The sequence below is a fragment of the Salmo salar genome, chromosome ssa01 (genome assembly GCF_905237065.1).
Source record: "Salmo salar chromosome ssa01, Ssal_v3.1, whole genome shotgun sequence".
Lineage (NCBI taxonomy): Eukaryota > Metazoa > Chordata > Actinopteri > Salmoniformes > Salmonidae > Salmo > Salmo salar.
In genome coordinates, this window is record NC_059442.1 from 2,810,139 (window position 1) to 2,834,709 (window position 24,571).

The 24,571-nt window shown below is 42.5% G+C and overlaps 1 protein-coding gene across 2 annotated transcripts in view; it reads right to left on the minus strand.

Moving 5' to 3' along the window:
• Positions 1 to 24,571, minus strand: part of LOC106560212 (fibroblast growth factor receptor 3) — a 150,532-nt gene that overhangs the window by 117,735 nt on the left and 8,226 nt on the right. For both annotated transcript variants that reach the window (XM_045705487.1, XM_045705479.1), the window contains exon 2: positions 15,361 to 15,589. In XM_045705487.1, the coding sequence (XP_045561443.1) occupies positions 15,361 to 15,508 (148 nt within the window). In that variant the 5' untranslated portion in view covers positions 15,509 to 15,589. The remainder of the gene's footprint in view (positions 1 to 15,360; positions 15,590 to 24,571) is intronic.

A 24,571-nucleotide genomic window follows, 5' to 3' on the forward strand; every position in this document is an offset into this window, starting at 1 on the left:
TGAATTTGTCCTGCTAGGTGACCTAAACTGGGACATGCTGAAACCACCTGACCAAGTCCAACAAACAATGGGACTCCCTAAATCTTTCTCAGAGTATTACCAATCACACAAGGTATGACTCCAAACAACCAGAAAAGGCTATCCTTGATGTTATCCTTACAAATAATCACTGTTTTACAGCCTGTGTCGTAATGGCTGCTCAGTGAAATGACCTGTCCGGACTTGTCATTTGCGCTTGCTAAAAAAACGTTAATGAGCAAGCCTTCCTTCATGAAAATATCAAAAAACTAGGTCCAAGCGTCTTCGAAAGAGGGGATCAAGATTCTCTACCCGGCCTCTGTAAATTGGTATAGCATCTTAATCCCCTCTGTCGAAGACGCTTGGACCTTCTTTTTTGACATTTTCAGTGGTATCGTTAACAAATACGTGCCCATGAAGAAAATGAGAATTAAAAACAGGTTCAGCCCCTGGTTTGACCGTGATCTGGCAGTTACTTTTGTCCTATATTTATAATGTATTTTCATTTTTTTATCACAGCCCCCGTCCCCGCAGGAGGCCTTTTGCCTTTTGGTAGGCCGTCATTGTAAATAAGAATTTGTTCTTAACTGACTTGCCTAGTTAAATAAAGGTTAAATAAATAAAATCTGTTTTTTTAAATTGAATTCTACTGCTGTATCAGTCACTTGATGTGGAATAGAGTTCCATGTAGTCATGGCTCTATGTAGTACTGTGCTCCTCCCATAGTCTGTTCTGGACTTGGGGACTGTGAAGAGACCTCTGGTGGCATGTTTTGTTGGGTATGTATGGGTGTCCGAGCTGTGCGCCAGTAGTTCAAACAGACAGCTTGGTGCATTCAACATGTCAATAACTCTCCTAAATACAAGTAGTGATGAAGTCAATCTCTCCTCTACTTTGAGCCAGGAGAGATTGACATGCATATTATTAATATTAGCTCTCTGTGTACATCCAAGGGCCAGCCGTGCTGCCCTGTTCTGAGCCAATTGCAATTTTCCTAAATCTATTTTTGTGGCACCTGACCACACGACTGAACAGTAGTCCAGGTGCAACAAAACGAGGGCCTGTAGGACCTGCCTTGTTTATAGTGTTGTTAAGAAGGCAGAGCAGCGCTTTATTATGGACAGACTTCTCCCCATCTTAGCTACTGTTGTATCAATATGTTTTGACCATGACAGGTTACAGTCCAGGGTTACTACAAGCAGTTAAGTCACCTCAATTTGCTCAAGTTCCTCATGATTTATTTCAAGATTTAGTTGAGGTTAAGGGTTTAGTGAATGATTTGTCCCAAATACAATCATTTTAGTTTAAGAAATATTTAGGACTAACTTATTCCTTGCCACACACACTGAAACTAACTGCAATTCTTTGATAAGTCTTGCAGTCATTTCAGTCGCTGTAGTAGCTGACATGTATATTGTTGAGTCATCCGCTTTACTCAAAGCCAGTGGCATGTCATTAGTTAAGATTGAAAAAAGTAATGGCCCTAAACAGCTGCCCTGGGTAATTCCTGATTCTACCTGGATTATGTTGGAGGGGCTTCCACTAAATAACACCCTCTGTGTTCTGTTAGACAGGTAACTCTTTATCCACAACATAGCAGGCGATGTAAAGCCATAACAGATAAGTTTTTTCAGCAGCAGACTATGATCTATAATGTCAAAAGACGCACTGAAGTCCAACAAAACAACACCCACAATCTTTTTATCATCAATTTCTCTCAGTCAATTATCAGTCATTTGTGTAAGTTCTGTGCTTGTTGAACGTCCTTCCCTATAAGCATGCTGAAAGTTTGTTGTCCATTTGTTTACTGTAACATAGTATTGTATCTGGTCAAACACCATTTTTCCCAAAAGTTTACTAAGGGTTGGTAACAGGATGATTAGGTGTTGACAAAGAAGTGCTCTCCAGTAGGTACGCCATTTTCTAGCTCTACTTTTATCCAATGTAAAAAAAAAAATACAAAAATACAATTACAATTTTGCTACATACTGTAAGACCGAATCGAGCGGGTCGGTCACATATGATTTGATATGAGTACAATAATTGATATAACAGCTAAAGAGAAGAGGACCCAACACCAATCCTTGAGGGACCGTATCCTTTCTTTGGATCTTTCTTGTGTAACTCATTAGTACACATTGTTCTCTGATCTTCAAGAAGTTTCAAACCACAATGTCTGCTAATATACTGTTTCTTTACTTTAGAACCAATTTCTCGCTGACCAACATTCTTTCGGGTGGTTGAAACTGATTATTGTAGCTAATTATTAGAAAGAATCTTAGTCTACACCAGGCCGCAGATCATTCTGTCCAGCCAGGTTAGTTAGAGGAGGAGAGGAGATACTGTTGAGACACCAAGAACACAGACGTGTAGGAATATCTAAACAGTGACTCTCCATGTCCCTATGTCCATTGCTCTCCTTTACCTAACCCCCTCTCTCTTTCCCTCTCTCTCCCTCGGTTCAAACTGAGTTGTTCTTTCATCGTGCGTTATACACCATGAGAACCCACTGTGGGGGCTAAGAGATGACAGTATAAAACCATAATTTGTGGTGATTGGGACACACAGACAATGTTAACCAGAGGAGGCCCAGTTGAGACGATAGCAGCTCTCTGATTAGCACTGGATTAACACTGTCTGGATAACAGACAGTCCTCCACAGACAGACTCTCTCTGTCATTGAGATCTCTCACAGAGAGAGAGAGAGAGAGGAGGATGATATTGAAGTTGAGAGGAAAGGTTGATATGAGGAGCAACCAGACACCCAGACGATTGAGAGACTACGAGGAGAATGCATAATATAACATCAAGCATGAATTATAGATTAACCTCTCTCTCTCTCAACTCAATTTCAATTTCAATTTAAGGGGCTTTGTTGGCATGGTAAACATATATCAACATTGCCAAAGCTAAGGGAAAGATATAATAAACTAAAGTGAAATAAACAATAAAAATTAACTGTAAACGTTGCACTCACAAAAAGTTCCAAAAGAATAAAGACATTTCAAATATCATATTATGTCTATATAGAGTGTTGTAACGATGAACAAATAGTTCAATTTTACATTACATTTACATTTAAGTCATTTAGCAGACTTAGGTTGGAGTCATTAAAACTCATTTTTCAACCACTCCACAAATTTCTTGTTAACAAACTATGGTTTTGGCAAGTCGGCTAGGACATCTACTTTGTGCATGACACAAGTCATTTTTCCAACAATTGTTTACAGACAGATTATTTCACATATAATTCACTGTATCACAATTCCAGTGGGTCAGAAGTTTACATACACTAAGTTGACTGTGCCTTTAAACAGCTTGGAAAATTCCAGAAAATTATGTCATGTCTTTAGAAGCTTTCGATAGGCTAATTGACATCATTTGAGTCAATTGAAGGTTTACCTGTGGATGTATTTCAAGGCCTACCTTCAAACTCAGTGCCTCTTTGCTTGACATCATGGGGAAATCAAAAGAAATCAGCTAAGAACTCAGAAAAAAAAATTGCAGACCTCCACAAGTCAGGCTCATCCTTGGGAGCAATTTCCAAACGCCTGAAGGTACCACGTTCATCTGTACAAACAATAGTACGCAAGTATAAACACCATGGGACCACGCAGCCGTCATACCACTCAGGAAGGAGACGCGTTCTGTCTCCTAGAGATGAACGCACTTTGGTGCGAAAAGTGCAAACCAATCACAGCATAACAGCAAAGGACCTTGTGATGATGCTGGAGGAAACAGGTACAAAAGTATCTATATCCACAGTAAAACGAGTCCTATATCGACATAACCTGAAAGGCCGCTCAGCATTGGGAGAATCCACTGCTCCTAAACCGCCATAAAAAAGCCAGACTACGGTTTGCAACTGCACATGGGGACAAAGATCGTACTTTTTGGAGAAATGTCCTCTGGTCTGATGAAACAAAAATATAACTTTTTGGCCAAAATGACCATTGTTATGTTTGGAGGAAAAAGGGGGAGGCTTGCAAGCTGAAGAACATCATCCCAACCATGAAGCATGGGGGTGGCAGCATCATGTTGTGGGGGTGCTTTGCTGCAGGAGAGACTGGTGCACTTCACAAAATAGATGGCATCATGAGGCAGGAAAATTATTTACATTTACATTTTAGTCATTTAGCAGACGCTCTTATCCAGAGCGACTTACAGTAGTGAATGCATAATTTTTCCCCCGCAGGAATCGAACCCACAACCCTGGCGTTGCAAACACCATGCTCTACCAACTGAGCCACACGGGACTAAAATGATGTGGATTTATTGAAGCAACATCTCAAGATAGCAGTCAGGGAGTTAAAGCTTGATCGCAAATGGGTCTTCCAAATGGACAATGACCCCAAGCATACTTCCAAAGTTGTGGCAAAATGGCTTAAGGACAACAAAGTCAAGGTATTGGAGTGGCCATCACAAAGCCCTGACCTCAATCCTATAGAAAATTTGTGGGTAGAACTGAAAAAGCGTGTGTGAGCAAGGAGGCCTACAAACCTGACTCAGTTATACCAGCTCCGTCAGGAGGAATGGGCCAAAATTCACCCAACTTATTGTGGGAAGCTTGTGGAAGGCTACCCGAAACGTTTGACCAAAGTTAAACAATTTAAAGGCAATGCTACCAAATACTAATTGAGTGTATGTAAACTTCTGACCCACTGGGAATGTGATGAAAGATATTAAAGCTGAAATAAATCATTCTCTCTACTATTATTCTGACATTTCACATTCTGAAAACAAAGTGTTGATCCTAACTGACCTAAAACAGGGAATTTTTACTAGGATTAAATGTCAGGAATTGTGAAAAACTGAGTTTAAATGTATTTGGCCAAGGTGTATGTAATCTTCGGACTTCAACTGTAAATAAACATAAATATGGATTGTATTTGTTTGTTCCTCACTGGTTGCCTGTTCCATCTTGCTGCTGTGACGTCACATTGTGGTATTTCACCCAGTAGATATGGTAGTTAATCCAAATTGGATTTGTTTTCAAATTCCTTGTGGGTCTGTGTAATCTGAGGGAAATATGTGTCTCTAATATGGTCATATATTTGGCAGGAGGTTAGGAAGTGCAGCTCAGTTTCCACCTCATTTTGTGGTCAGTGTGCACATAGCCTGCCTTCTCTTGAGAGCCAGGTCTGCCTACTGTGGCCTCTCTCAATAGCAAGGCTACGCTCACTGAGTCTGTAAATAGTCAAAGCTTTCCTTAATTTTGAGTTAGTCACAGTGGTCAGGTATTCTGCCACTGTGTACTCTCTGTTTAGGGCCAAATAGCATTCTAGCTTGTATCTTTTTGTTTTCTCATGATTTGGTTAGGTGTAATTGTGTTCCTCTCTCTCTCTAACGCTCTCTCTCTCTCTCCCTCCCTCCCTATCTGTCTCTTTCTCCCTCTCTCTGTCTCTCCCTCTCCTTCGCTCTGTCTCTTTTTCTCTCTCTTTGTGGAGGTCTAGCTACTAGCTAGGTTAACAGAGACCACATACAGTAAACACACACACAGTATGAAACAAGGAAACCCCAGTTGACAAATCAATGCTTCTTTCATGGGTACGCTCCTCCTTGATTTTACAGTAGTTGGATATTTCAGACGAGTGGAAAAATACTGATGCTAGTCTGCTGTCTATCGTCATTAAACAGTAAAATACGTGTGATGAAGATAAATATACTGATGTTAGTCTGCTATAATCCGCTCGACCTTTATGTATTACTGAAGGCTCTGATCTACCTTTATGTATTACTGAAGGCTCTGATCTACCTGTATGTATTACTGAAGGCTCTGATCTACCTTTATGTATTACTGAAGGCTCTGATCTACCTTTATGTATTACTGAAGGCTCTGATCTACCTTTATGTATTACTGAAGGCTCTGATCTACCTTTATGTATTACTGAAGGCTCTGATCTACCTTTATGTATTACTGAAGGCTCTGCTCTACCTTTATGTATTACTGAAGGCTCTGATCTACCTTTATGTATTACTGAAGGCTCTGATCTACCTTTATGTATTACTGAAGGCTCTGATCTACCTTTATGTATTACTGAAGGCTCTGATCTACCTTTATGTATTACTGAAGGCTCTGATCTACCTTTATGTATTACTGAAGGCTCTGATCTACCTTTATGTATTACTGAAGGCTCTGATCTACCTTTATGTATTACTGAAGGCTCTGATCTACCTTTATGAATTACTGAAATCTCTGATCTACCTTTATGTATTACTGAAGGCTCTGATCTCCCATGATGTATGAAGGCTCTTTTGAAACATAGGGTGCAGGTCTTTATGAGATAGATATAGTAACCTCCTGAGGGACATTCACTCCCTCCCAACATTAGGATTGAGACCGTCATTGACGTACTTTGTGTTGATTTTAAAATGGCATTTTCCTTAAAATACCTGAAACTGTAAATATGCGTTTCCATAACATCCATCAACCCTCCATCCATCAATCCCTCCATAACATCAATCCCTCCATCCATCCATCCATAACATCCCACCATTCCTCCATCATCCATCCATCCATCCATAACATCCATCCATCCATAACATCCATAACATTCTTCCATCCATCCATCAATCCATCTATCACATCCATCCATAACATCCATCCATCCATCCATCCATAACATCCCACCATTCATCCATCAATCCATCTATCACATCCATCCATAACATCCAGCCATCCATCCATAACATCCATCCATCCTTCCATCCATCCATCCATCCATCCATTATCCATCCATCCATAACATCCCTCCATCCACAACATCCCTCCATCCATAACATCCTTCCATCCATCCATCCTTCCATCCATCCATTCATCCATCAATCCCTCCATCCATAACATCCATCCATTATCCATCCATTCATCCATCAATCCATCCATCATCCATCCCTCCATCAATCCCTCCATCAATCCCTCCATCCATAACATCCATCCATTATCCATCCATTCATCCATCAATCCATCCATCATCCATCCCTCCATCAATCCCTCCATCCATCCCTCCATCCATAACATCCATCAATCCCTCCATCCATAACATCCATCCATCATCCATTCATCCATCCATCCCTCCATCCATCAATCCCTCCATAACATCCATCCATCAATCCCTCCATCCATAACATCCCTCCATCCATAACATCCATCCATTATCCATCCATCCATAACATCCTTCCATCCATTCATCCATCAATCCCTCCATCCATAACATCCATCAATCCATAACATCCATCAATCCCTCCATCCATAACATCCATCAATCCATAACATCCATCAATCCCTCCATCCATAACATCCATCCATCCATAACATCCATAACATCCATAACATCCATTATCCATCCATCCATAACATCCTTCCATCCATTCATCCATCAATCCCTCCATCCATAACATCCATCCATTATCCATCCCTCCATCCATAACATCCATCCATCCATAACATCCATCCATCAACAATCCAGCCATCATCCATCTAACATTCATCCATCCATCCATCCATCAACAATCCAGCCATCATCCATCTAACATTCGTCCATCCATCCATCCATCCATCCATCATCCATCTATCACATCCATCCATCATCCATTCATCCATTCATCCATCCATTATCCATCCGTCCATTATCCATCCATCCATCCATCCATCCATTATCCATCCATCCATCCATCCATCCATCCATCCATCCATCCATCCATCCATCCATCCATCCATTATCCATCCATTATCCATCCATCCATTATCCATCCATTATCCATCCATCCATCCATCCATTATCCAACCATTATCCATCCATCAACAATCCAGCCATCATCCATCTAAACATCATCCGTCTATGACATCCATCTAACCATCGGAAAACATCCATCCATCCATCCATCCATCCATTATCCATCCATCCATTATCCATCCATCCATCCATCCATCCATCAACAATCCAGCCATCATCCATCCAACATTCATCCATCCATCTATCACATCCATCCATCATCCATCCATCCATCCATCCATCCATCCATCCATCCATCCATCCATCAACAATCCAGCCATCATCCATCTAACATTCATCCATCCATCCATCCATCAACAATCCAGCCATCATCCATCTAACATTCGTCCATCCATCCATCCATCATCCATCTATCACATCCATCCATCATCCATCAATCCATCCATTATCCATCCATCCATTATCCATCAATCCATCCATTATCCATCCATCCATTATCCATCCGTTATCCATCCATCCATCCATCCATCCATCATCCATCCATTATCCATCCATCCATCCATTCATCCATCCATTTATCCATCCATCCATTATCCATCAATCCATCCATTATCCATCCAACCATCCATTATCCATCCGTTATCCATCCATCCATCCATCCATCCATTATCCATCCATTATCCATCCATCCATCCATCCATCAACAATCCAGCCATCATCCATCTAACATTCATCCATCTAAACATCATCTGTCTATCACATCCATCTAACCATCGGAAAACATGCATCCATAACATCCATGTTTTGGGTTCTTGTGGTGAGCTATCTACTGGGGGGGTTATGTGGTGAGCTATCTACTGGGGGGGTTATGTGGTGAGCTATCTACTGGGGGGGTTATGTGGTGAGCTATCTACTGGGGGGGGTTATGTGGTGAGCTATCTACTGGGGGGGGTTATGTGGTGAGCTATCTACTGGGGGGGGTTATGTGGTGAGCTATCTACTGGGGGGGTTATGTAGTGAGCTATCTACTGGGGGGGTTATGTGGTGAGCTATCTACTGGGGGGTTATGTGGTGAGCTATCTACTGGGGGGGGTCATGTGGTGAGCTATCTACTGGGGGGGGGTTATGTGGTGAGCTATCTACTGGGGGGGTCACGTGGTGAGCTATCTACTGGGGGGTCACGTGGTGAGCTATCTACTGGGGGGTTTATGTGGTGAGCTATCTACTGGGGGTTATGTGGTGAGCTATCTACTGGGGGGGTCATGTGGTGAGCTATCTACTGGGGGGGTCATGTGGTGAGCTATCTACTGGGGGTTATGTGGTGAGCTATCTACTGGGGGGTTATGTGGTGAGCTATCTACTGGGGGGGTTATGTAGTGAGCTATCTACTGGGGGGGTTACGTGGTGAGCTATCTACTGGGGGGGTCACGTGGTGAGCTATCTACTGGGGGGGTTACGTGGTGAGCTATCTACTGGGGGGGTTATGTGGTGAGCTATCTACTGGGGGGGTTATGTGGTGAGCTATCTACTGGGGGGGTTATGTGGTGAGCTATCTACTGGGGGGTCATGTGGTGAGCTATCTACTGGGGGGGTCATGTGGTGAGCTATCTACTGGGGGGTCATGTGGTGAGCTATCTACTGGGGGGTTATGTGGTGAGCTATCTACTGGGGGGTTTATGTGGTGAGCTATCTACTGGGGGTTTATGTGGTGAGCTATCTACTGGGGGGGTTATGTGGTGAGCTATCTACTGGGGGGTCACGTGGTGAGCTATCTACTGGGGGGGTTATGTGCTGAGCAATCTACTGGGGGGTTATGTAGTGAGCAATCTACTGGGGGGGTATGTGGTGAGCTATCTACTGGGGGGTTATGTGGTGAGCTATCTACTGGGGGGGTTATGTGGTGAGCTATCTACTGGGGGGGTTATGTGGTGAGCTATCTACTGGGAGGGGGTTATGTGGTGAGCTATCTACTGGGAGGGGGTTATGTGGTGAGCTATCTACTGGGGGGGTTATGTGGTGAGCTATCTACTGGGGGGTTATGTGGTGAGCTATCTACTGGGGGGGTTATGTGGTGAGCTATCTACTGGGGGGGGTTATGTGGTGAGCTATCTACTGGGGGGGTTATGTGGTGAGCTATCTACTGGGGGGGTTATGTGGTGAGCTATCTACTGGGGGGGGTTGCCTAAATTGTTGCTTGTAAGCAGGAATCAGGAGGATAGAATTATGGTCAGATTTGCCAAATGGAGGGCAAGGGAGAGCTTTGTATGCGTCTCTGTGTGTGGAGTAAAGGTGGTCCACAGTACTTTTTCCTCTGGTTGCACATGTGACATGCTGCTAGAAATGAGGTAAAATAGATTTAAGTTTCCCTGCATTAAAGTCCCCGGCTACTAGGAGTGCCGCCTCTGGGTGAGCGTTTTCTTGTTTGCTTATGGCGGAATACAGCTCATTCAATGCTGTCTTAGCGCCAGCCTCTGATTGTGGTGGTATGTAAACAGCTACAAAGAATACAGATGAAAACTCTCTTGGTTGGTAGTGTGGTCCACAGCTTATCATGAGATAATCTACCTCAGGCGAGCAATAGCTCGAGACTTCCTTAGATATTGTGCACCAGCAGTTATTTACAAAAATACATAGAACGACAGGTGTAGAAGCACGGTGGCTAGGAAAAACTCCCTACAAAGGCCAAAACCTAGGAAGAAACCTAGAGAGGAACCAGGCTATGAGGGGTGGCCAGTCCTCTTCTGGCTGTGCCGGGTGGAGATTATAACAGAACATGGCCAAGATGTTCAAAATGTTCATAAATGATCAGCAGGGTCAAATAATAATAATCACAGAGGTTGTCGAGGGTGCGACAGGTCAGCACCTCAGGAGTAAATGTCAGTTGGCTTTTCATAGCCGATCATTGAGAGTATCTCTACCGCTCCTGCTGTCTCTAGAGAGTTGAAAACAGCAGGTCTGGGACAGGTAACAGGTCAGGGTTCCATAGCAACAGGCAGAACGGTTGAAACTGGAGCAGCAGCACGGCCAGGTGGCCTGGGGAAAGCAAGGAGTCATCATGCCAGGTAGTCCTGAGGCATGGTTCTAGGGCTCAGGTCCTCCGAGAGAAAGACAGAAAGAGAGAATTAGAGAGAGCATACTTAAATTCACACAGGACACCGGATAAGACAGGAGAAATACTCCAGATATAACAGACTGATCCTAGCCCTACACATAAACTACTGCAGCATAAATACTGGAGGCTGAGACAGGAGGGGTCAGGAGACACTGTGGACCCATCCGATGATACCCCCGGACAGGGCCAAACAGGCAGGATATAACCCCACCCACTTTGCCAAAGCACAGCCCCCACACCACAAGAGGGATGTCTCCAACCACCAACTTACCGTCCTAAGACAAGGCCGAGTATAGGTTAGGGAGGGAAGTTAGGGAGGCCTAGGAGAGGTTAGGGTTAGGGAGGGAAGTTAGGGAGGGTTAGGACCAGGAGGTTAGGGTTAGGGAGGATGGGAGGGAGTGGAATGGAATGGAGAGAGAGGAGGATGGGGGAGCGAGGGATGGGGGAGAGAAGGATGGGGGAGCGAGGGACGGAGGGAGAGAAGGATGGGGGAGCGAGGAACGGTAGATGATGATGGGGGAGCAGATGAAGGATCAGTCGCCATGGTTCCTGTCGTGTCAGCAGGAGACACATGGCTGCTGTGTGTAGCGTGTGGGTGTGTGTGTGTGTGTGTGAGTGAGTGTGTTGTCTGTACTCCAGGTGAGCGTGTAAACACTTAACAGTGGATCTACTGTTCTGCTGCTAACTTGATGGATACATTTTCTGCCTGAGGGGGAAAAGCCTGTTGATTTACTGCAGACATCATCAGGTTCAGAATAATGTCTTACTGTTCAGACTGCTCACTATGATGCAACAGCTACATGTTAGGTTAAAACCAGACAACCAGTCAGAAAGACAGACATAAAGACAGAGAGACAACCAGTCAGCAATCAGTCAGACAGCCAGCCAGACAGAAAGGCAGATAGACAGGAAGACAGACAGCCAGTCAAACAGCCAATAAGAAAGTCAGACAGTCAGAATGACAAAAAGACATACAGTCAGTCAACAACCAGTCAGAAAACCAGCCAGATAGACAGGCAGACAGACAGGCAGACAGACAGGCAGACAGACATTCAGCAACCAGTCAGACAGTCAGATAGAAAGACAGTCAGCCAACCAGTCAGACAGACAGTCAGACAACCAGTCAGAAAGACAGTCAGACAACCAGTCAGAAAGACAGTCAGCCAACCAGACAGTATATCTCAGTATACACCAGTTAGTATATCTCAGTATACCCCAGTTAGTATATCTCAGTATACACCAGCCAGTATATCTCAGTATACCCCAGTTAGTATATCTCAGTATACACCAGCCAGTATACCTCAGTATACCCCAGTTAGTATATCTCAGTATACACCAGCCAGTATATCTCAGTATACCCCAGTTAGTATATCTCAGTATACCCCAGTTAGTATATCTCAGTATACCCCAGTTAGTATATCTCAGTATACCCCAGTTAGTATATCTCAGTATACCCCAGTTAGTATATCTCACTACAGACCAGCCAGTATATCTCAGGATACCCCAGTTAGTATATCTCAGTATACCCCGGTCTGTATATCTCAGGATACCCCAGTCTGTATATCTCAGGATACCCCGGTATGTATATCTCACTACAGGGTTTTACCTAAATCCGTGATTTCCTCATTGTCTGATTCATTTTCAGAGTCAGAGATAGTCAACATGGCATGATCATCCTCCAGAAAGTTTTCCCACTGAGTTTTGTCAATAACCCTATTAAGTTCAGGGCAGAAATGTTTAGAGCAGTAGCAAAACCTTTCCAGTTCTTCATATCTTTCTGTGTTAGACAGAATTATCCACACATACTTAGCAACTCATGTTATAGACAGAAACATGCTACATGGCAGCGCAATCTGAACTCATCTCTCGGCATGTCCAGCCCATCTATTATCTTAGCCAATCACGGCTAGCGGGAAGGTTCCTGTATTTTTCAGTGGCTAAACCAACAATTTTATTCGTACTTACAGATGGCATACAAGTTTGTAATTAATTAATTAATTCACGTTCCAATTTTTCATATTTTATTTTAAATATGTTCAAATGCCTCTCCTGTGAAGTAGTGGCGTGTGACATAAGCCTGCTTTCTTGAAATGGGTCACATTTAGCTGTGTTACAGCCTGAATTCATAATTGAAATGGGTCACATTACGCTGTGTTACAGCCTGAATCCATAATTGGAATGGGTCACATTTAGCTGTCTTACAGCCTGAATCCATAATTGAAATGGGTCACATTTAGCTGTGTTACAGCCTGAATCCATAATTGAAATGGGTCACATTAAGCTGTGTTACAGCCTGAATCCATAATTGGAATGGGTCACATTAAGCTGTGTTACAGCCTGAATCCATAATTGGAATGGGTCACATTTAGCTGTGTTACAGCCTGAATCCATAATTGAAATGGGTCACATTTAGCTGTGTTACAGCCTGAATCCATAATTGGAATGGGTCACATTAAGCTGTGTTACAGCCTGAATCCATAATTGGAATGGGTCACATTAAGCTGTGTTACAGCCTGAATCCATAATTGAAATGGGTCACATTAAGCTGTGTTACAGCCTGAATCCATAATTGGAATGGGTCACATTAAGCTGTGTTACAGCCTGAATCCATAATTGAAATGGGTCACATTAAGCTGTGTTACAGCCTGAATCCATAATTGGAATGGGTCACATTTAGCTGTGTTACAGCCTGAATTCATAATGGATTAAATAGATGTTTTTTCTCACTCATCTACACACAATATCCCATAATGACAAAGTGAAAACATGTTTTTTATAGAATATAGCTAATTTATTGAAGATGAAATACAGAAATATCTCATTTACATAAGTATTCAAATCCCAGAGTCAATACTTTGTAGAAGAACCTTTGGCAACGATTACAGGTGCGAGTCTTTCTGAGTGAGTCTCTAAGAGTTTTCCACACCTGGATTGTGCAACATTTGCTCATTATTCTTTTCAAAATTCTTCAAGCTCTGTCAAACTGGATGTTGATCATTGCGAGACAGACATTTTGGATGTGTTCCCATAGCTTTTCAAGTAGATTTAAGTCAGGAACATTCACTCATCTTGGTAAATCACTTGGTTGTTGTCCTGCTGAAAGGTGAATTCATCTCCCAGTGTCTGGTGGTTTCCCTCACAGCTCCCTCAGCTGGGATCTCTTGATTTGGTCAATACTGACTGAGAATGTAGAATTACGACCCGGCAATACAAATACAAATTCTGCCAAAAATATCCTCTGTGTACGACGTAAAACACCAAATAATGCATGCTGTCACGGCCGTCGTAGGAATGAGCGGACCAAAGTGCAGCGTGTGTTTCCTTCCACATTTTACTTATACTGTGAAACTATGCAATACATAAATACACTGAATGAAAAAGCAAACCGTGACGCAGAGATGAACACAAACACAACTCAAAATTAATCTCCCACAAAACCCAGGTGGAAAAACCCCTACTTAAGTATGATCTCCAATTAGAGACAACGAGGACCAGCTGCCTCTAATTGGAGATCATCCCAAACAAAACCCCAACATAGAAGTACAAAACTAGAACCTAAACATAGAAAACATAGAGAGAAAAAAACCCTGTCACGCCCTGACCTACTCTACCATAGAAAATAACATATTTCTATGGTCAGGACGTGACACATGCAGAGCAGAATTAGGCCAATACCCGCTAATTATCAAAATCCAGAAAAGAGCCACCCAAAATGGAAGCGATTCTCAAACCTTCCATAACAAAGCCATCACCTACAGAGAGACGAACCTGGAGAAGAGTTCCCTAAGCAAGCTAGAATGCTATTTGGCCCTAAACAGAGAGTACATAGTGGCAGAAAACCTGACCACTGTGACTGACCCAAAGTTAATGAAATCTTTGACTATGTACAGACTCAGTGAACATAGCCTTGCTATTGAGAAAGGCCGCCGTAGGCAGACATCTCAAGAGAAGGCAGGCTATGTGCAACACTGCCCACAAAATGAGGTGGAAACTGAGCTGCACTTCCTAACCTCCTACCAAATGTATGACCATATTAGAGACACATAGTTCCCTCAGATTACACAGATACACAAAGAATTCGAAAACGAATGCAATTTTGATAAACTCACATATCTACTGGGTGAAATACCACAGTGTGACATCACAGCAGCAAGATGTGTGACCTGTTGCCACAAGAAAAGGGCAACCAGTGAAGAACAAACACCATTGTAAATACAACCTATATTTATGTTTATTTATTTTCCCTTTTGTACTTTAACTATTTGCACATCAAAACAACACTCTATATAGACATAATATGACATTTGAAATGTCTTTATTCTCCTGGAACTTTAGTGAGTGTAATGTTTACTGTACATTTTTATTGTTTATTTCACTTTAGTTTATTATCGATTTCACTTGCTTTGGCAAAGTAAACATATGTTTCCCATGGCAATAAAGCTCCTTAAATTGAATTGAAATTGAGAGAGAGAGAGAGATAAAGAGGAGTGTATTTACCTGTGGGCAGTACTGTGGGTAGTCTGGCTGTAGAGACGGAGAGAGGGAAGAGGAGGAGGGAGAGCCAGAGAGAACACCACACAGCAACCATTCCTCTGGTCACCGTAGCAACACGCTGAGCTACTAAGCCCGTCTCCGACTCAGGCATCGTACCGGTGCATCATGGGTATCCAACAGAACCACTGCCTCCGTTACCGTAGAAACAACCCCGGATATACCCCTCACTGTCCTGAAACACAGAGAGAACAGTCAGTCAGCTAGTCCCAGTCTGACTGTCAGTCAAACAGTCAGTCAGTAAGTCAGAACATACTGGCCAGTTCAAGCTGATCACCATCGCTGGTCACCGCCTTTCAAAGTGTGTTGCATTATAAGGACAAGGACTTGCACCTACATGACAACCGCTGCAACTACATGGCAACTGCTGCACCTACATGACAACTGCTGCACCTACATATGAACTGCTGCACCTACATATGAACTGCTGCACCTACATGACAACTGCTGCAACTACATGGCAACTGCTGCACCTACATGACAACTGCTGCACCTACATGCTGCACCTACATGACAACTGCTGCACCTACATGACAACTGCTGCACCTACATGCTGCACCTACATGACAACTGCTGCACCGACATGACAACTGCTGCACCTACATGACAAATGCTGCACCTACATATGAACTGCTGCACCTACATATGAACTGCTGCACCTACATGACAACTGCTGCACCTACATGACAACTGCTGCACCTACATGACAACTGCTGCACCTACATGACAAATGCTGCACCTACATGACAAATGCTGCACCTACATATGAACTGCTGCACCTACATGACAACTGCTGCACCTACATGACAACTGCTGCACCTACATGACAAATGCTGCACCTACATATGAACTGCTGCACCTACATATGAACTGCTGCACCTACATGACAACTGCTGCACCTACATATGAACTGCTGCACCTACATGACAACTGCTGAACTTAACAAAAATGATGTGATCAAAGGTCATGAAGTTTTGACTGCAACTTTCTGCAGTTGCTCTTCACCAGCTTCATTCTGCAGCCATCGCCTGCACAGTGGGAGGTTCTATTGTCAACCAATCATCGCCTGCACAGTGGGAGGCTCTATCGTCAACCAATCATCAGGGTGTTTTTGTATTTATTTAACCAGGTAGGCAAGTTGAGAACAAGTCCTTTATTTAACCTGGTAGGCAAGTTGAGAACAAGTCCTTTATTTAACCAGGTAGGCTAGTTGAGAACAAGTTCTCATTTACAACTGCAACCTGGCCAAGATAAAGCAAAGCAGTTCGACAACATACAACAACACAGAGTTACACATGGAGTAAAATAAACATACAGTCAATAATACAGTACAAAAACAAGTCTATATACAATGTGAGCAAATGAGGTGAGATAAGGGAGGTAAAGGCAGTAAAAAAAGGCCACGGTGGCGAAGTAAATACAATATAGCAATTAAACACTGGAACTGTAGATGTGCAAGTAGAGAAAATGGGGTGCAATATGGGGATGAGGTAGTTGGATGGGCTATTTACAGATGGGCTATGTACAGGTGCAATGATCTGTGAGCTGCTCTGACAGCTGGTGCTTAAAGTTAGTGAGGGAGATATAAGTCTACAGCTTCAGTGATTTTTGCAATTCGTTCCAGTCATTGGCAGCAGAGAACTGGAAGGAAAGGCGGACAAAGGAGGAATTGGCTTTGGGGGTGACTAGTGAGATATACCTGCTGGAGCGCGTGCTGCTATGGTGACCAGTGAAATATACCTGCTGGAGCGCGTGCTACAGGTGGGTGCTGCTATGGTGACGAGTGAGCTGAGATAAGGCAGGGCTTTACCTAGCAAAGACTTGTAGATGACCTGGACCCAGTGGGTTTGGCGACGAATAGGGAGCGAGGGCCAGCCGACTAGAGCATACAGGTAGCAGTGGTCATATCAATACAATTTACCTTTTCTTTACACTGTTCTAATGAGAGACCGCCAGTCAGTCAGCTAGTCCCAGCCAGTCATAAAGTCAGTCAGCTAGTGGAGTTCTACTGTGATCTATCCTCCTGCCTCATAGTGGAGTTCTACTGTGATCCATCCTCCTGCCTCATAGTGGAGTTCTACTGTGATCTATCCTCCTGCCTCATAGTGGAGTTCTACTGTGATCTATCCTCCTGCCTCAACTCATAGTGAAGTTCTACTGTGATCCATCCTCCTGCCTAATAGTGGAGTTCTACTGTGATCCATCCTCCTGCCTTAACTCATAGTGTAGTTCTACTGTGATCCATCCTCCTGCCTTAACTCATAGTGGAGTTCTACTGTTATCCATCGTCCTGCCTCATAGTGGAGTTCTACTGTGATCCATCCTCCTGCCTCAACTCATAGTGGAGTTCTACTGTGATCTATCCTCCTGCCTCATAGTGGAGTTCTACTGTGATCTATCCTCCTGCCTCATAGTGGAGTTCTACTGTGATCCATCCTCCTGCCTCATAGTGGAGTTCTACTGTGATCTATCCTCCTGCCTCGTAGTGGAGTTCTACTGTGATCCATCCTCCTGCCTCAACTCATAGTGGAGTTCTACTGTGATCAATCCTCCTGCCTCAACTCATAGTGGAGTTCTACTGTGATCCATCCTCCTGCTTCATAGTGGAGTTCTACTGTGATCTATCCTCCTGCCTAATAGTGGAGTTCTACTGTGATCTATCCTCCTGCCTCATAGTGGAGTTCTACTGTGATCTATCCTCCTGCATCATAGTGGAGTTCTACTGTGATCCATCCTCCTGTCTCATAGTGGAGATCTACTGTGATCCATCCTCCTGCCTCATAGTGGAGTTCTACTGTGATCCATCCTCCTGCCTCATAGTGGAGTTCTACTGTGATCCATCCTCCTGCCTCATAGTGGAGTTCTACTGTGATCTACTCCTGCCTCACAGTGGAGTTCTACTGTGATCCATCCTCCTGCACTCATAGTGGAGTTCTACTGTGATCTATCCTCCTGCCTCAACTCATAGTGGAGTTCTACTGTGATCCATCCTCCTGCTTCATAGTGGAGTTCTACTGTGATCTATCCTCCTGCCTAATAGTGGAGTTCTACTGTGATCTATCCTCCTGCCTTAACTTATAGTGGAGTTCTACTGTGATCTATCCTCCTGCCTCATAGTGCAGTTCTACTGTGATCTATCCTCATGCCTTAACTCATAGTGGAGTTCTACTGTGATCTATCCTCCTGCCTCATAGTGGAGATCTACTGTGATCTATCCTCATGCCTTAACTCATAGTGGAGTTCTAATTTGATCCATCCTCCTGCCTCATAGTTGAGTTCTACTGTGATCCATCCTCCTGCCTCATAGTGGAGTTCTACTGCGATCTATCCTCCTGCCTCAACTCATAGTGGAGTTCTACTGTGATCTATCCTCCTGCCTAATAGTGGAGTTCTACTGTGATCTATCTTCCTGCCTCATAGTGGAGTTCTAGTGTGATCCATCCTCCTGCCTCATAGTGAAGTTCTACTGTGATCCATCCTCCTGCCTCATAGTGGAGTTCTACTGTGATCCATCCTCCTGCCTCATAGTGGAGTTCTACTGTGATCCATCCTCCTGCCTCAGTGGAGTTCTACTGTGATCTATCCTCCTGCCTCAACTCATAGTGGAGTTCTACTGTGATCTATCCTCCTGCCTTAACTCATAGTGGAGTTCTACTGTGATCTATCCTCCTGCCTCATAGTGGAGTTCTACTGTGATCCTGCCTCATAGTGGAGTTCTACTGTGATCTATCCTCCTGCCTCATAGTGGAGTTCTACTGTGATCTATCCTCCTGCCCAACTCATAGTGGAGTTCTACTGTGATCTATCCTCCTGCCTTAACTCATAGTGGAGTTCTACTGTGATCTATCCTCCTGCTTAACTCGTAGTGGAGTTCTACTGTGATCTATCCTCCTGCCTCAACTCATAGTGGAGTTCTACTGTGATCTATCCTCCTGCCTCAACTCATAGTGGAGTTCTACTGTGATCCATCCTCCTGCCTCAACTCATAGTGGAGTTCTACTGTGATCTATCCTCCTGCCTCAACTCATAGTGGAGTTCTACTGTGATCCATCCTCCTGCCTCATAGTGGAGTTCTACTGTGATCTATCCTCCTGCCTCAACTCATAGTGGAGTTCTACAGTGATCTATCCTCCTGCCTCATAGTGGAGTTCTACTGTGATCTATCCTCCTGCCTCATAGTTGAGTTCTACTGTGATCCATCCTCCTGCCTCATAGTGGAGTTCTACTGTGATCTATCCTCCTGCCTCAACTCATAGTGGAGTTCTACAGTGATCTATCCTCCTGCCTCATAGTGGAGTTCTACAGTGATCTATCCTCCTGCCTCATAGTGGAGTTTTACAGTGATCTATCCTCCTGCCTTAACTCATAGTGGAGTTCTACTGTGATCCATCCTCCTGCCTCATAGTGGAGTTCTACAGTGATCTATCCTCCTGCCTCATAGTGGAGTTCTACTGTGATCCATCCTCCTGCCTCATAGTGGAGTTCTACAGTGATCCATCCTCCTGCCTCATAGTGGAGTTCTACAGTGATCTATCCTGTTTTAGGTCAGTTAGGATCACCACTTTATTTTAAGAATGTGAAATGTCAGAATAATAGTAGAGAGAATGATTTATTTCAGCTTTTATTTCTTTCATCACATTCCCAGTGGGTCAGAAGTTTACATAAACTCAATTACTATATGGTAGCATTGCCTTTACATTTTTTAACTTAGGTCAAACATTTTGGGTAGCCTTCCACAAGCTTCCCACAATAAGTTGGGTGAATTCCTCCTGACAGAGCTGGTGTAACTGAGTCAGGTTTGTAGGCCTCCTTGCTCACACACGCTTTTTCAGTTCTGCCCACAAATTTTCTTTATGATTGAGATCAGGGCTTTGTGATGGCCACTCCAACACCTTGACTTTGTTGTCAATAAGCCATTTTGCCACAACTTTGGAAGTATGCTTGGGGTCATTGTCCATTTGGAAGACCCATTTGCGACCAAGCATTAACTTCCTGACTGATGTCTTGCTGTTGCTTCAATATATCCATATAATTGTCCTTCCTCACGATGCCATCTATTTTGTGAAGTGCACCAGTCCCTCCTGCAGCAAAGCACCCCCACAACATGATGCTGCCACCCCCGTGCTTCACGGTTGGGATGGTGTTCTTCGACTTGCAAGCAGCCCCCTTTTTCCTCCAAACATAACGATGGTTATTATGGCCAAACAGTTCTATTTTTTTTTCATCAGACCAGTGGACATTTCTCCAAAAAGTACGATCTTTGTCCCCATGTGCAGTTGCAAACCATAGTCTGGCTTTTTTATGGTGATTTTGGAGCAGTGGCTTCTTCCTTGCTGAGCGGCCTTTCAGGTTATGTTGATATAGGACTCGTTTTACTGTGGATACAGATACTTTTATACCTGTTTCCTCCAGCATCTTCACAAGGTCCTTTGCTGTTGTGGGATTGATTTGCACTTTTCACATCAAATTACTTTCATCTCGAGGAGACAGAATGTGTCTCCTTCCTGAGCCGGTATGACGGCTGCGTGGTCCCATGGTGTTTATACTTGCTTACTATTGTTTGTAGAGATGAACGTGGTACCTTCAAGCATTTGGAAATTGCTCCCAAAGATGAACCAGACTTGTGGAGGTCTGCAAAAAATGTTTTGAGGTCTTGGCTGATTTCTTTTGATTTTCCCATGATGTCAAGCAAAGAGGCACTGAGTTTGAAGGTAGGCCTTGAAATACATCCACAGGTACACCTCCAATTGACTCAAATGATTTCAATTAGCCTATCAGGAGCTTCTAAAGCCATTACATAATTTTCTGGAATTTTCCAAGCTATTTAAAGGCACAGTCAACTTAGTGTATGTAAACTTCTGACCCACTGGAATTGTGATACAGTGAATTATAAGTGAAATAATCTGTCTGTAAACAATTTTTGAGAAAATGACTTGTGTCATTCACAAAGTAGATGTCCTAACTGACTTGCCAAAACTATAGTTTCTTAACAAGAAATTTGTGGAGTGGTTGAAAAACGAGTTTTAATGACCCCAACCTATGTGTATATAAACATCCGACTTCAACAGTATAAATACTATCAATACTATCAACCATATCAATACTACCAATAATATCAGTACTATCTACCATATAATACTACCAATAATATCAGTACTATCTACCATAATATACTACCAATGATAGCAACCATGTCAATAATACCAATACTATTAATACTACAATACTATCAACCCTATCAATACTATCAATAACATAAACCATATCAAAACTATCAATAAAAATATATCAATAATATCAACCCTATCAATACTATCAATAATATCATTCCTATCAATACTATCAATAACATCAACCCTATCAATACTATCAATAACATCAACCCTATCAATACTATCAATAATATCAACCATATCAATACTATCAATACTGGCAACCATATCAATAGTATCAACATCAACCATATCAATACTATCAACATCAACCATATCAATACTATCAATAATATCATTCCTATCAATACTATCAATAACATCAACCATATCAATACTATCAATACTGGCAACCATTTCAATTGTATCAATACTATCAGCCCTATCAATACTATCAATAATATCAACCCTATCAATACTATCAATAACATCAACTCTATCAATACTATCAATAACATCAACCCTATCAATACTATGAATAATATCAACCCTATCAATACTATCAATAATATCAACTCTATCAATACTATCAATAACATCAACCCTATCAATACTATCAATAATATCAACCCTATCAATACTATCAATAACATCAACCCTATCAATACTATCAATAATATCAACCCTATCAATACTATCAATAATATCAACCCTATCAATAATATCATTCCTATCAATAATATCAACCCTATCAATACTATCAATAACATCAACCCTATCAATACTATCAATAACATCAACCCTATCAATACTATCAATACTGGCAACCCTATCAATAATATCAATAACATCAACCCTATCAATAATATCACAACTATCAATATGATCAATAATATCAATACTATCAATACTACCTATATTATCGCCCTATCAATACTATCAACACTATCAACACTATCAATACTATCAATAATATCAATACTATCAATAATATCACAACTATCAATACTATCAATAATATCAATACTATCAATATGATCAATAATATCAATCCTATCAATACTACCTATATTATCGACCCTATCAATACTATCAATATTATCAACCATATTAATACTGTCAACCCTATCAATACTGCCAATACCATTAATACTATCAATACTATCAACACTATCAATTCTATCAACCCTATCCGTCCTATCACTACTGTCAAACATATCAATACTATCAATACTGTTAATAATATCAACCCTATCAATACTATCAACCCTGTCAATACTATCAACCCTGTCAATACTATTAACACAATCAATACAATCAAAACTAGTAATACTATCAACCATATCAATACTGTGAATAGAATCAATACTATCAATACTGTTGTAGTTGGAATTTTAACAGGTTGTTGGCGAACGTGCAATTACTGGAGAATAAACTGGATGAGCTCCGTTCGGGAAGATCCTATCAATGTGATCTGAAGAACTGTAATATCCTATGTTTCTCCGAGTCATGGATGAATAAGGACATAATAATATAAATCTAGTTGTTTTTTCTATGCATAGCTGGACAGAACGGCTGCATCGGGAAAGCTCAGAGGAGGGGGTGTGTGTCTGGTGCGCGATCTCTGCTCGCCTGAGTTAGAATACCTCATGATAAACTGTAGACCACACTATTTACCAAGAGAGTTTCATGTATATTTTTTGTAGCTGTCTATTTAACACCACAAACCGATGCTGGCACTAAGACCGCACTCAACAAGCTCTATAAGGCCATTAGCAAACAAGAAAATGCTCACCAAGAGTTGGCCCTCCTATTGACCGCTGATTTTAATGAAGGAAAACTGAAATCCGTTTTACCTCATTTATACCACCATGTCACCTGTGCAACTAGAGGCAAAACATTTTTAGATCACCTTTACTTCACACATAGCTCAACTGGACACCTTAATGAGGCAGTGAATGAACTGAGAGAGAAAGCACGAAGGGCATTCTACGCCATTAAAAAGAAAATTCAAATTGATATACCTATTAAAATTTGGCTAAAACGAATTGAATGTGTCATTGAACCAATTGCACTTTATGGTAGCGAGGTGTGGGGTCCACTTGCAAAACAAGATTTCATCAAATGGGACAAACACCCCATTGAAACCCTGCATGCAGAGTTCTGTAAGATTCTCCTACATGTCCAGAGGAAAACTACAAACAATGCATGCAGGGCAGAATTAGGCCAATATTCACTAATAATAAAAACTCAAAAAAGAGCAATTAAATTTTGGAAACATCTAAAATACAGTGACCCCCTCTCATATCATTACCAAGCCCTGCAATGCCAAGAGCTGAGCAAAGAAAAGAGTTCCCTCATCCAGCTGGTCCTGGGGCTGAGTTCACAAACCTGTTCTACTAACACACTGAAGCCTCAGGACCCTCATCCAGCTGGTCCTGGGGCTGAGTTCACTAACCTGTTCTACTAACACACTGAAGCCTCAGGACCCTCATCCAGCTGGTCCTGGGGCTGAGTTCACTAACCTGTTCTACTAACACACTGAAGCCTCAGGACCCTCATCCAGCTGGTCCTGGGACTGAGTTCACAAACCTGTTCTACTAACACACTGAAGCCTCAGGACCCTCATCCAGCTGGTCCTGGGGCTGAGTTCACTAACCTGTTCCACTAACACACTGAAGCCTCAGGACCAGAACATCCAATCAATCAGAATAAACCAAATTACAACACAGTCAAAACATAACTACATGACTTATTTGGAAGCACAAACACAAAGCAAAATGCAGTGCTATCTGGCCCTAAATTGACAGTACACTGTGGCTAACGATTTGACCATGGTTACTGATCAAAACCTTAGAAAAACCTTGACAAAGTACAGGCTCAGTGAGCACAGCCTTGCCATTGAGAAGGGTAGACAGGAAAACCTGGCTCCCTGTAGAGGAAAGGCTGTGCAACCACTGCACAACAGCAGAACCTGAGACAGAGCTGCATTTCCTGACAAAATG